Source organism: Apostichopus japonicus, chromosome 12 (assembly GCF_037975245.1).
Source record: "Apostichopus japonicus isolate 1M-3 chromosome 12, ASM3797524v1, whole genome shotgun sequence".
Taxonomy (NCBI): Eukaryota; Metazoa; Echinodermata; class Holothuroidea; order Aspidochirotida; family Stichopodidae; genus Apostichopus; species Apostichopus japonicus.
Window position 1 is genome coordinate 7827206 of NC_092572.1, and position 15373 is coordinate 7842578.

The 15373-nt window shown below is 33.6% G+C and overlaps 2 protein-coding genes and 1 long non-coding RNA gene across 4 annotated transcripts in view; 2 read left to right on the top strand and 1 right to left on the bottom strand.

Annotated features, from left to right (window-relative positions):
* LOC139976900 (uncharacterized) overlaps window positions 1-14775 on the top strand; it is a 39340-nt gene extending 24565 nt beyond the window's left edge. Inside the window, exons 7-8 of the mRNA XM_071985788.1 lie at window positions 14305-14415; window positions 14582-14775. Of these exons, the coding sequence (XP_071841889.1) occupies window positions 14305-14415; window positions 14582-14706 (236 nt within the window). The 3' untranslated portion in view covers window positions 14707-14775. The remainder of the gene's footprint in view (window positions 1-14304; window positions 14416-14581) is intronic.
* LOC139977267 (uncharacterized) overlaps window positions 1-15373 on the bottom strand; it is a 46404-nt gene that overhangs the window by 12880 nt on the left and 18151 nt on the right. The window lies entirely within an intron of this gene.
* On the top strand, window positions 9695-11507 carry LOC139977653 (uncharacterized). Of its 2 annotated transcripts, none has more exons than XR_011796626.1 (3): window positions 9695-9835; window positions 10670-10837; window positions 11164-11507. It is a non-coding gene; the product is annotated as an uncharacterized lncRNA (long non-coding RNA). The 2 variants fall into 2 exon arrangements; XR_011796625.1 differs by having other exon boundaries at window positions 9701-9835; window positions 10496-10837.

The window sequence follows — 15373 nt, forward strand, 5'->3', positions numbered from 1 at the left end:
TTTCGATCCCACTCCCTCCCTTTCCCAACCCGTTCGTCCTATCGGCACTTGTCTATGAATAGCGCTGTCTGACCAGCTTTAGTAGTCTCTATTGCATTACAGTGAATAGGCCTATATGATTGTGCGTGCTTGATAATATTATGAATATGCTCGCGTTCCCAATTTGCTTTTAGCTTTGTGATATAGAAAGACAGGCGCCTGCTAAATAAAACATGACAACATATATAATGCAGAGGTTTATACAGAGTTTTATCCTTTAAAAATTAACTTACCCTGCAGAAATGGCTCCTGTGAATTCACTTGTATTTCAGCACATCGCATACATTATAAATTATTCAAAATGGCGACGATGGCGTCTTGTGACATTTTTACACAATAGAGGAATTTCGGTTGCGGGCGCACTTCTGTTATTGGTAAAATCGGATCAAGTTGAAGTTTGAATAAACATGACTTGACTTATCGTGTCGGGTAAGTGAAACATGTCTCGCTGAAATGAAATATGTAACTTTAAAGACACTGCAGGCTGTATTTTGGTTTTGGGTCTTTTAAGAGAATATGTAACTTCAACAATGACAAATAATACGTGTTTTTTTTTAAACGTTTCTAAAAAAACGCACATATATATCTTATATATAGTATGTTGAAGATCCTATTGTTAATTTTAAAAGCCATAATATTCCACTCGCTGTTTCCACTATCACCTCAAATATAGCCGAATCTTCTTATTTTCTCTACTGTTAATATAAATAGGTTTCTAATCCCATGTTTAGAAGTTACAATTTCGGAAATGCAAATGTTTTATTGAGGGGGTAGGTAAAATTCGTTCCGTGGTCAAAACAAATTTCCTATCAAACATATCTCAGCAGAAGAGACGGAAAGTTGTATGGCTGGGTGTCACTGGCATGGCAGGTATCGTAATTGGGAAATTATGAGATTCAGAAAATTATGAAAATTATGATATCTCATAAGAGGTTGTCGATTCATTTTGAGCATATCCTTGCAGTATCGTTTAACAAAACCGTCAAGACAATATGGTTTTTTAACATGATTTAAACAGTTTTTATTCGTTAACAGTTTAGTCAATTGAAAATGTCCTGGTTCGCTTTCTCATTTGTTTAAGAAAAGATGACTCAAAAGTTTCCAGAGAGAGAAATCGAAAAATTACCTTAATTTCATCAATACTTGGTTTAGATTTGGTGAAAAATGCAGCACAGTGGTAACCAAACGTTCAACGTTGTGTGAATATAATACGTTAACAGTGGCAGTAGAGCCTGGGGTTTGTGGCCCCTCCACTATCCTGTCCTTTGAAAAAGTCCCCACTTCATACATTAAAAGTGTGACCCTCTTTGTCAATGAAAGGGATTTTTTATGAATCTTAATGATTCTATCTTTATATGCAAATTTAGTATTACTATATTTTAGCACCATTTCGTACAATATAAACAAATATCACCTTTAATTTCTACGAATTTAATATTTTCGTGTGCACTTGTTCATAAAGCAAAATCATGTAGTCACGCATTAAAAAAACGTCTACATAACAAATATTCAGAATAGAGGCCCATTTAAGGATTCCACAACAGTTCCCTTATAACTTCCATCAAAAATATCCAAGACTTTCAACAGAGCCAGTACAGTGGATCTGTGAAGCTTCCAAATTCGTAACTGTCGGTCTCCACTATACACCTTCCATGTCCCCCCCCCCCCCACACACACACATACACATAATCTACCAAATAGAGCTAGAAATTTAAATGCTACAAAGAAACACATATTTTTTCTTGTCTTTTCAATAGCATAAACATGTAATGGCAGAAAATACATACATATATATAATGGAATGTTAACTACAAACATAATAATATAGTTAATCTCCTAAAGCAAACTTCATTTACTCTCGAAATTAGCGCTTTTTCCAATAACCATGGTCTTCCATCCAAATGATACGAACATTAGCGTAGCTAGGTTGGTGTCAATACCTGGGGCCCGGGTTGCAGGGGTGTCGGTGCGGGTTGGTGTTGGGCTTGGATGCGGTAATTTCAAACACAGGAAAGAAATAACCGCTCATTTGCTGCATCTCAAACGGGTCCCATGTTCTCTTTGACTATGAAGGAGCCACATCCTTGCGGCTAGAGGTATCAGAAATCAAAACTTGATCATCCAAGCCCAGACCAATGGTTGGCTTTGTGTGAGTTGTCTTTGTACCATACTTTTATTGCTGTAATGGGGCACCATTGCTCTTTGCTACGCCACTGATAAAAACCTATCTACGTTTTTGTGAAACATGATTCGAAACAACCAGTCTAAACTAGAAAACATGGAGTTATACTATTTAAATTTAAATTTAAGATCATGTTTACAACTAAGTACTACAAGGACGTGTAGTGCATGTACAACAGTAATATGAGTACAACGAACAATTATAATCATTAATTGGATGAGAACTATGCTTTAATGAGAGTTGTGGAACTTAGTCGTAGAACAATAGCTAGGTTTCAAAATGACTCTAGTACAAATAACATTACAATATATAACTGTTAATGTAGAATGAATACGACATTACATAGTGAGAGGTATGAACAGTCATGAATATACTATACCATAGATGATATAGAACTGAACAACATCAGACAAGAATTCAAAATGCCCGGTAATATATTTTCGTACATAGAGCACGGTATCTTATACTGTACCTATATCTTTTCAAATGTCTGGTATTAACAAACAGGACAGAAAAGATACTATACTATGACATGGAAAAACAGTAAGGTATCAATATTATACACAGACATATCAGGTATTTTATGAGTAGACAGGACAGAGCAAATATTAGCTATGGTATGGCAAACAGTGAAGCATCAATAAGCATATTATGTCTTGTATTAGCAGTCAGGACAGAGCAGGTACTATACTACAATCATGGTCAAAACTGTGAAGTATCAGAAATACCATGTCTTGTATTAACATACAGTACGGAGCAGATATACCACGAAATACAAACACAGTGAAGCATCACTAATAGACACAGACATATCATGTATTAGCTGACAGGACAGAGCAGATGCTATGCTATGACATGAAACACCGGTGAATTACCAATAACATACACAGACATGTGTATCAGTACAACGATTACTATATAGAGTTCTAACTTCATGATACTGCGTTCAGAAGCCCTATATGGTATATTAGCTGATGGTCACAATAGCAAATATGCCTGATTGCTACTGCTGTCCAGTGTTAAAATCAACTATTTCTATTCGTATCAATATTCAACGACTAGTCGAACACGCTGATTGTGGTTAGTCAGCATCAGTTTGAATCGAAGTAACATTCGTCAATACTCGAGGATCTCAAGTCTTCGCAAGGCGCTACCAGAATTCATCTACAGACCAACCCCTACCCTTGTAATTAGTAAGGTACCTTTAAATATATAACTGTATCTTAGCTTAAGTTAAGTGTTATAGTAATTACAGCAATTGAGTTTACCCTAACAATAAGAATTGTACAGATTGGTGAAGAAAGGTGATTGAACGAGAATTATATTTGTTCGAATAAAAACTACGCCATCTTTCCATTTATTGTCTACCTCGTTACGTAGGCTACATTAGTTGATGATTTAGCTGGTGCCGTTTCGTAGCCTATGAAAAACGTTAAAGGAAGTACTACATACCCTAATAATACCATATAATATTACTATACTATATAATACAATATATGTTATATATATGTTGAAAAATATGCTTAATAACACATACCTTAAAAATATAATAAATATTCTATACTTCATATGTGTACATGTACTATATAATCTATACTATACAAAATACACTATATATACTATATTAAATACTGTAATATTATATGTACTATACACTATATACAATACTATGTAGTATACACTTTATAAAAAATACATTACTATATGTATAAAACACTCTATAAAATATAATATATATATACCTTATACAATATGATATATAAACTATGAACTATATACATATATTGTATCTACATTATGTCATATATAATATACACTATAAAATATATGCTATACACACTACATTATATGCAAAGTAAATACCATATACAATTATATACAACCTACTGTACACTATATACTTTATTATGTAATATACACTAATAAATGCATTACTGTGTATAATAGACATTTAATAGATACTATACTGTATACTGTAAACTATATAATATACTTCATAATACTTATATATTATATATATTAACACTTTCACGACTAATAACCAATTATCACACCAAGCAGTAACAGTTGTTTTTTTTACAAAGGGCCGATGGAGGTCTTTAACAAGTCATGTCACATACAAACTGACACTGGAATTAAGAAACTTGCAAAGCAGCTAGCCCAGAATATAGGGTTTCTTATTGGGAAGGATAATTGTAATGCTATGATAGTAATGCATTATGCTAAGACAAACAAAGTACACATATAAAAAGTGCTCTAAAATTCTACTTATAGATCCAAGTGATGGCAGCTTCAACAACAAAAATTGGGTTAGCTTCTTAAACGTTGGAAAAATAATTTAATTTGAAGCAAAAATATTACACCAAAAGTACATAACTAATTATTTATGTATCTTCTTCTACATTGAGCAATTTACTACTTAGATGTTATATATCTTATATATGCTACTGATTTGAAACGTATCTACCTAAAGTTCATACTACTGAGTTCACAGATATATTTCATTTAACCTTAATACTTCTGAGCTGACACATATTTTACCATCAATTTCATACTACTGAGTTGATATACACATTACTCTTAACTTCATACTCCTTGGAAGATACATATCTTACCTTAAACTTCCTACTTCTAAGTTGATACATTTTTTTACCTTCAACTTATACTACTGAGTTGATACATATCTTACCGTTAACTACATACTACTGAGTTGATAAATATCTTACGTTTAACTTATACTTTTGAGTTGATACAATTCTTACCTTAACCCTCATACTACTGAATCGATACATACATTACCTTTATTTTCATACTTCTTACTTGATAATAAACATACTTTTAACTACCTACTACCGAGTTCATACATTGTACCTTCAACTTCATACTACTGACTTTACGCTACTGAGTTGATACATATTTTACCTTAAAAATTAATACTACTGAGTTGATACATAAAGTCTTTCATATTCTCCATAATAGCTCAGGTGATCTGATGTTCACGTTGAGCTGTTTTCTTCGACTGCATGTCCAGCCATTTCGTAGAAAGCAACCATTTTCTTGGGCATGCCGACTGCCTTGTATAATGAACATTACCAGGACCATCCAGTACAACGTAAGAAAAAAGTACTGCATACAATGTGTAAGTGAAAATAGGTTGAAATTGCGGTACAGTACTTTCTCGCCTTCTTTTGGTTCTTCGAATCATCAACGTTATGTCAATTATTGGCCGAGACCGTATCTTTTATATACATGTAGCCATTAATATCAAATTCATGTCAAATTGTGCATTGCACGTCATCACTTGGTCTGGACTAGGCAAGCCAAGCTAATTTTGGCTAAGAAAGGATTCTTACTACATACTGAGTCCTGGTAATGACAGTGGACGACAATATTCATGTCCAAAGTCAAAAGTGAAAAATTGATGCTAAATCTGAGGTACATGGTGTTCTAAAGATTTTAAAGATGTTGACATGCTCGATGTTGATTTATGAGAAGCTTGCTCAGATCATTACTGTGTTTAAGAACGGATAATAATTAATCCGGTATCACACTTCAAAATAGTGTTATACAAAATAGTCAGATTGCTATATAACTAATAAAAAGATGTTTAAAAGTGTTTGTTCACAGGACCCTTGATATTCTAAAGAGAATATTTTCAGAACCTTCAAAATTGCTTCACAAATTTGAGCAAAAAATTACTCCCTGAGAAGATCTAAATGTTATCTGTTATACAACCCAATAGACCCTACTCCTCAGCATCGATAACAATTTCCTTGGTTGATATTTATAGATGCGATGTATATAGATATTTATATCAATAGTTTGTCAATTGTTCCACTCAACTGATATAATATTTTGTGAAATTCTTTTGCTATGTACATGACATCAACCATGAAACACTGATACAGATTATTAACCCCTAACTCTGTAATTCAATAAACAAATTAAACCGATCACAAGTACTTAATTGCTTGTTTGTTTTCTTTTTAATAAACAAATGAAATAAATCACAACTACTTTATTTAATAAAATAAATTCTTAAATTACTCACTTCCCTAAATAGTAAATATGTTACCCATCAACTAAATTGTTTGCTAAAATATATTTCGATAACTTCACAGAGGTTTTGTTTTTTTAATCTAACAAAGTTTTTCATGCATCTGCTTCTTTGCGCTTTATCTTGTGATATCCATCCACACGATTACACTGAGTATGCTGTAAATAAGCACAGCAATGACTTCCTCGCAGCAAAATATCAGCATCTCTTCTATGTTTTCGCTCAGCGAGTAAACTCTCAGGATTTGTCAATATAACCATCATCACCACTATTTGTTTATACGTTATAGAGCCTAAGTTTTCTTCAGTGCTATTTTCCTTTGTTTCGCTACACCTTTGTTATTTGAGTATTTTATTCTTTTTTTTTCTGTCATATGCACTTATTTTTATCATGTACACCAAACAAATGTGTAATTTGGTTTTGTGTATATGTTAGAACATAAATTTGAATATCAAGTGTCACTTTACGCCAAAGAACATGATAAAAAGGAACTTTACTTCATGGATAAGTGTCATCGATAATTAATACTTAATTGGCATTTCTTTCATTGCCCTGTCTCCACGAGTACTATTACTTTCACAATCATTATTAGGAATTACTGTAATACTGGCTTAATTATATTGTAACTCAGAACACAATGTAACCGAATTGTTTCTGCACATCCCATAACACTCTAATTGAGGAGGTTACTAGAAAATATTTACAGACACTTGTGAATACTTACAAACCATCGAATATCATATTTTTCCTCTAGAGTTGGTACACAAGTGAAATAAAACGTGGCTCCTTTTCTTTTCATTACCAAAGTTGCTGAAAAAAGTTAACCTTTTTAACTGCAATGTTTTCAACCTTGTCATGAAACAATTTGAAGATAAACAAAGTAACTGATCAATTTATTTACACCCTTGACTCATTTAAAGGTGACTTTGTGCATAAAATTAATGTTGATATGTTGTAGAATGTTAACACTACTCTACTATCAGTCTAGGATGTATTTTTTAACAATTTGTATTATTTTGAGAAGTGTTACTTTCAATGTCCTATCAGGCTCATCATTGAAAGTGGTTGTTGGACTACTTAGACTAACCTACACAGACCATTGGGTTAGTTCTTCCGATGACATGTAAGAGCCCAAAGGAAACCATGAGACAAATCATGACGTCCTAGAAACATGTTTACAATGTACTACAGATTAATTAATGAGGCCATATGCTACCTGGACATTTAAATGTAAAGATCAATATGAATATCACTGACATGTTTGGTGTGACAACCCAAAATCTTATAGTATACTGTATGTATAAACAGCTTAACAACAATCAGTGTGATTAAAATACTCGTTCTTAAAGTTTGCTTAATACTCCCATGGAAAGAAACTGAGAAAAGATCTTTTGAGATGCAATTCGTCAGCTCTTACTTAGCAAGGAAGTCAAAATAATCAAAAGAAAAGGGACAGCTTTGTTCATTTTCGTATATTAACAGTACTTAGTGATAAAGTAGTAAAGAGAAGGTGGAACCATTAAAGTTGAATAACTAGAATGATTTTATTCAACTTACTATAGAAGAAGACATCTCAAAACAAATGAACTTTACTATTAACATATGAGAAATATTGAAGACGTAAAGTTAAATTTCAAAACATAGTATTGATATTATTTGAACATCAATAGAGATATATTCAAGGCAGTGATCATCGTATGCAACGACCGACAACGTATTATCTTAGTTCAAATTTATTGTAAATATTTAACCGAAATTTGGCTTTCCAAGTTGACTTTCAGTGTGGCGTCTATATTGGAGTCTTACACACTTGAATCAGGAACCAAATATAATTGGGGTATTGCTTGTAAGTCTAATATTATTTTCAAGTTTTCTGAATATACTCAATAAACCATTCAAACTTACTTTTGAATACGGTAGAGCGAACGAAAATATCCTATCGATGAGACGTTAGCCAAACCTTTATCAATTTATATTGAACTATGTTTATTTTAGTATCGAGTAAATTTTCAACCGTCAGATTAACATCAGCCTTAACGTCTTTTGGAGAAGATTGGTATGTTCCTCTATGTTGTTAGAAGAGTTGACGTGTATCGACACCAGGTCATAAACCGGTATTAGTTCACCCCATGAAGCAACATTTCTTGCAGTGCGTTATTAAACCATCTACTAGAATATTGTTTTTTCTGAAGAAAAGTGTTAAAGATGTTAGTAACTCCATGGTTTGTACACCTTATGGTGTACTAAAAGGAATGGTTTCGTATGGACTTTATATGGACTTTATATTTTGCATTTACATTTGACGATGACAGGTGAAGATGTCATCAGCACTGAACATAAGACTGTTATGTCAAAAAACATACAAGTTTTATACATGTGTGTTAAAGGTATTGATGATGCGCCATCTTTCTTTAGATGAATATAATCTAATAGTTATAACCGTTATTTTGTGAAGCAGTTGAGTAAAGTCTCCTTGCTTTGGAATAATACTGTAGAAGAAAAAATTAATACCGTACCTTCGAGAGATTTTTCTTCGTGCTTTGGTTTTGGCTTTTAATTTCTGGCCTACATTCCCTGATATAAGAACAGATATGAAATGTATTTGAACAAATGCATAAACAGGACCACATTGTGGACAGAGACTATGAAGTAATAAAGATATAACGTCCTTCTTACCATGTATGGATCCGCAACGATGAGTGTAATAGTATCTACATACGATAACAATATATCATAATAAAACTATGGTCGCTTCAACTTTTGTGCCGCTGTCAATATACGACATTATTTGAAGGAGCTTTGTTAATTGAATTGTTCTTTTCATATGATTAAATAAGAGGTTAATCAACGGTCTACGTGCGTCTATTGCAGAATAATTAATTAACGACGATTTAACGAAAGTGAATCACGAGGCACGAGGTTCGTACTTTACCTAATGGTTTGCTTTTCTCTCCAAAAATACCAACGTAGCATATTGTTAATCCCCAATAGAACTTAAAGCTGGAAGACAACGTATTAAAGAAAATAGCATCATCCCATGAAACTGTGTGATCCCTTTCAGGACTGACTATTGTTCTCAAGTTCTAGTTGAGTCTTTGAGTTTGTAAGCCAAAAGGGGCTGCAGATTAAGTGTTATACTCAGTATTTTGTATTCATCTAAGTGGAAGGTCCTACCTTTGCAATACATTATAAATATGCAAACTACCCCAGTTTTTTGACAGCATAGAGCTAAATATGTTATACGTTTTGTACTCAACCAGAAATAGCGTTACTACAATACAGTGATAATGTGTGTACCGCCATTTCATGCTGTTATCGGATATTGCATTAGTATGTACTTATTTGAATAAACTTTTAGTTTCGTAAATACATGTACATTTGTTACGATGCTCCTGGCAATATAAAGTGTGAATATCATAGTAGCGCATAATCACTTAACGCTAGAATGTCACATATTTGAATCAGTCTTTTGAGCGAAGTGTGTAAAGCTTGACAGAGAAATATGGCGGTATTGAGTAACATTCTGAACAGCGATGGTTTACTGACAATACTTATAGGTAAGAATTTTATTTCTGAAGGTTATATACAAATAAAATGCTATCAGTAAACAATTTAAGGCCACTAGCTTAGAAAATAATAAGAATCGGTGAATAACAAATTACCTCTTTCTACTTTCACAAAATGGCAACTTAACATCTGCTTGGCATTATCTGTTTTGCCGAGAGAATTTGCAGACACATGTAAAGTAACACACAACATTAACCGTTATAGTTAAAACATAACTCAGGATGAAGTCAGTTTATTTCAGTATGTAAAAAGATTAACGAAATATGGTGAAATGTGCAGTTAGATAGTCAATGCGGTTTTCTGTTTGTTTAAGCTTACATATGGTATACAATAATCACAGAATATCAGTTCGTGATAGTTCTGCAGGATTCTCTGTTCCAAGCATTGCAGTTTTTCTTGATATTCTCTTTAAATTTGTGTAGAAAATGTAATGTAGCAGACAAGCATATCTCGATAAAAGTAGCAAACCCTACAGTTGAATGACAACCTTTCTTACTGGCTTCGAACAACTGCAAATAAAGCCCGTTTTAAAAGCCCAATTGGTTAAGGCGACAGCATGCAGAGTTGGAGGCTGAAGATTTTGCACTGTTCTGTAATTTCTAATTCATTACCGTTTCAACTATATTCATTTATATAATTGTTCTTTTCAGTGTTTTTGAGCATTTCAAGTTCCCCAAAGAACAAGATTAAAGTTGAGGCGATTACAGATTCTATAGTGATGGCAAAACTACACGAAAATGTATGTCTAAAGTGTCCTGTCTTGTTTTATGAGAATACAGGGTTAATATGGAGACTGGGATTTAATCAATCGTATTTATTTAAAGGTGAAGCTAGAACTTACGACAACAGGAATTTTCCTTTGACAATAAACGTGTGTGAGTCGATGCACTACGCACTGGGACTACTCAACGTCGCAATTGGTGTCAATGATGTAAGGTATACGTGTTGGAGAAAGAATCAACTGATATCTTCATTTGTGGTTCATATCCAAGGTAAATTTAAAGCATACTTTCAGTGGTTGCTAAACAAATATAGCTATTTTTCAGCAATAAATTTTCAAATAAGCTAATCATTTATATTTATCAGAGTTTATTTAATCAATTTCCTTGTGCGGTAGAACTTTGACTATAAATGTATACAATTGGGCAACAATTGAGCTTTGTGTTAAGAAATTATCACATTTCTAGCCAATTCCTTACATAAATTAAAGCACTTGATTCCTTTCCTATCAAGGACATATCTTTAGAGATAACAATATAGTTCTAAGGGTGCCCCTCATTATTAACACATTCCATGTTTTCCTTCTTATCAATTATAGTAACACCAACAATTGAAATTGTTGGGGAAAGCGTGGTTGTGAATACGGATACTAGCAGGACACTTTCGGCTATTGAGGGTTCGGATGTTGCGATACAATGTGCTATTTTCAACACAATCCTACCGTTAAACGTGACGTGGTTACAGAACGGAATTTATAACAGAACTGACACTTTTACTGACGTCACGAAACTAGAGATGAAAAATTTGACATCAAATTTGAAGTTCGAAATGAGAGTCAATATTCAAAATTTCACATGTAAAGTTAATGGCAGATATGTTGTAAACCAAGAGAGTGAAATTATAATTCACATCCAAAATCCTAAGTCCAATACGACAGACGACACATCAGATAATAATTTCGTTCATTTGTGACTTCCATATAATTATAGCTTGGACTCGCAACGAGATACCTCAGTAAACATGTTATTGAAGCTCGGTACAGTTTTCAGACAAGCTATGCTCTAGTTGTTTGTTCGTTCTCTAAATCAGTGGATATTTGGATCACGAAGAGAATACTAAATAACAATTGTGAACCGGTTGTTCATTATTTAAAGGAACTATGTGGATAATGAAGTGCCCTTGACACAAGCCAAAAAAAGTTCTAGAAATCTTTTTCTTTACTAATTAAATCTATACAGGTACTGATGAAGGCAAAATGGGCGTTTATTATTTTATCGTACCAATCCTCTTCACTATATCGACCTTGACGAGTTTACTTATGTTTTATAAAGTTCAAAGTACGTAAAAATATCTAAGTAATCTGAATTACTGAATTAGGAAAACAAACTACAAACTTTAAAACATCACTGAAAACGTACATATTTAATAGGGCAAACGAAGCTTCAAAAGTGATTTTCCACAAAATCTACAAAATTGAGACTATATTTGTATATCACGTGGCCAGTATAATATTTGGAAGATCATCAAATTGCTGGAGTGTCTATTCCCTGTCGCCCTTCTAGCAATTGGTAATCTTTCAAAGGAGCTGTTAGGCACGACTTGAGAATGTAAGTAGCTTGGCATTGTAGTCCATTGACTGAGATTAATTTCAAAATAAAAACAAAGTTTAAAGAGCAACCCTCTTCTATGAATTTTGTGTCCGAAAATAGTTAATAGCTATAAAATTGCTGAAAATTCAATCCGACTTTGACATGAATTCACCTCATCTTGATAAGCATTTCCAAAATGAATTAAAACTCAGTTTCTGAATAAGAATAAACATTCCTGTTGGGATTAAACAAGTATATATTTAAAAAAGAAGAGAAAATGTAAGGATATTTCATTTCTGCAAATTAAAAATAAAACAAACATAAAAGAAAAACAAACACAAAGATAAAACTTTAGTAAATTTAAAAAAATCAGGAGCATAACGTGATGTCCTTTTAATGTCTGCGCTGTGACAGAATTGGTATATGTCATTATATTTCACACGCTGTATTTTTTTTTAGGGCTGAGATCGCAGAGGATGGGCACTACAGAGAGAACAAAGTAAGTCACTTCAACCTCCTTATCTGAGCATTAAACACATATTCAAGTTAACATGAAGTGCCAAATGAAGTTATACTCAGCTATACTTAGCTCGTATAATTTTTACAATTTTGGGATTTGTGTCCAAATGTATGCTTCTTTCTTCACAGGAAGAGTAACATATTTTGTCTTCATATTATCGCATATCTAAGATTTATATTTTCTTTTCTCCGTTTGAAGTATCCGCATACTGAATTTTTCATAAAGCCCATTTGTAATAGTCAATATTTAGTTAATTTAGTAAACCGCTGTTCTTTTGATGTTATTTCAAGCATGACAACAACAACATTTAAAACAATCAACATACCTGTGAGTGAAGAAGTACAATATGAATCTCCAGACGATATGGTTGGTGGTAAGTTCTGTTTTCTTTCTAAAACCTGCTGATTTATCAATTCCGTACGATCAGAGTTGTGGGAAGTCGATGATAACTACAATTCATTGTAACAAAACTAAATTGATTACTAAGACAGATTTTGGAATAAAGAATGTTTATTAAATATGTGTTGTAATGTCTAATATGCAATATTGGTAAATTCTTAATCTGTACACTTAGTACGCAAGATACTTTGGGTTTTGACTGCCGTCCCTAGACAAATAAAAAGGCAATATAGGGTACGAAAACAACCAATTGGTTGACAGTTCAGATGAGCTGTGTTTAAAACTGAGGTCACTGCTTCGACTACCGTTCTATCCATAAGTTTCTTTACTCTTTCCCATTTTCTTTTGGCTTTTCAAAGAGTTCTACTTCTATGGAGACAACACTGTGTTAAATCGAGGGGACATTATACTGACGAGCTCTATACCTTGCACGGGACGCATGAAGAGATGTATAGCATCTACGAAAGGAAAAGATCGATCGCTTATTGTAGCAAATACTTTGTGTGGTATGTTAATGTTTGTTGCATAGCTTCCTGATTAATTCACTATACTCTAACTACTGTTTAATTAAGTATATATATGGCCTTTTGTACTTTTTAAGAAAAGGTCGCACAGGAAAGAACCTGGGCACGAAAGCCAAACTACTGAACGACTGATCCGCTTCCAACCCCAGTCCCCTTGCATCGGGACTGTGACTACGTGATCATCGTCAGGTGTGCATCACCATTCGCCTCGAGAGGGAACAGATACTACACATGATCTTAGTCAATAGGCCGAGAAGCATATAGGTTGTGTGTAATGTAAATGTTTGTTGCATAGCTTCCTGCTTACAAATTCTGCCTGCACTCAGCATAAGACTTGACTATGACAAGAAGCCGTTTGTTTGTGGGCTCCTCCAGTGTATCAGAAACAGCAGCGGGTGCTATATAAGTCATGAGATGGAATCTAGATGATACGTCCAACTTACTGCACACTTATCTTAAACGTTGTACACTTTTCAAGCAAGACGATCAGGTTTAATGGTTTAGCAGGTTAACGACAACAAATTTAAAGGTTGAAAACAACACATTATTTGTGAACACAATAACTGAAAGGTGGAAGGGGATGGGGGGGGGGGGCAGATTTTCCCAGGCTGGGCCGTATTTTTATGTAAAGACCAGCGGTGAATGAAGGTTTTTTTTATTTTACTGAACTGAAATGGAACTCAGAGATATATATTCTGTTTTTGCAGATAACTCAGCAAACGAAGACTGGCTTCAAATCAGATTTCTGGCTGAACATCTCAGACATATTCCGAAGCACAGAAATGTAGTAGAAATTGTGGCGGCTGGCACAGTACAAAGTAGGCAATAAATTGTTTAAAATAGTTTACATAAAATATGCACCTGTCACTGAGATTTGCTTTATCAACAATGTCTTTTATTTTTTTATTTGCTTCATGTTTGGAAACAAATTGAATTGCTCGATATAATATATTCTTGTTCCACTTTATGATCCAAAAACTGTAGTTCCTTACTACATTTACACGGAATACATCACAAATGGTACTTTAAGGGATGTCCTTTGTAAAGCGAAATACGACGATTTCTATTCCAAGACTATATACATGCAGGGACTAAGTAGATCTGCTTAATCGTCCAATGCCCTACGGATTGGATCATTTTTATTGGAACCTCTGAAGGCCCTATTCTTTCTTGAATCAATAGACGTGAGCAACAGTGTCATTTGTATCAATCAACTGACTATAGTAAAATGCATATGCGAATGGTTCTGACGTCGCTCCGAACTTGTATCTGTTTTGTGACATATCTAACCCAGAGATTACAGTATGAGCTATCAATGATAAAATAAGTCTTTATGAAAAGTCCTAAGCACTTAAGCACACTAAAATACAAATTTATTTTACAGTGTGATCATCCTGCTATTTGTTCGAGAAAGGTTCCTTTAACACCTAACATGGTGTGCAAACTGTTCGACTTCAACTTGCGATCAGCTACCAAGAAAATGCTCTCAAATATCAAGCTTGAGGTGAGGAAAAAAACTGTTTTAGTTTACTTTTTTTTTGAATTGTGTAAAATGCAATGATGATCTAAGTTCTTTCAAATGTATAAAGCAGTACCACAATATTTAACAAGAGGACAATCCATGAAATTACAGATCTCATCACCTCCGCACAATTTAGGGCAATTTGAAATTTGATCTACGTTAACCTTTGACCTCGATCCTTTGCAACCACATAAGTACTATTAAAAAATGTGTCCAATATTCTCTACATAACTTGCGGTATGATAAGCATGTGA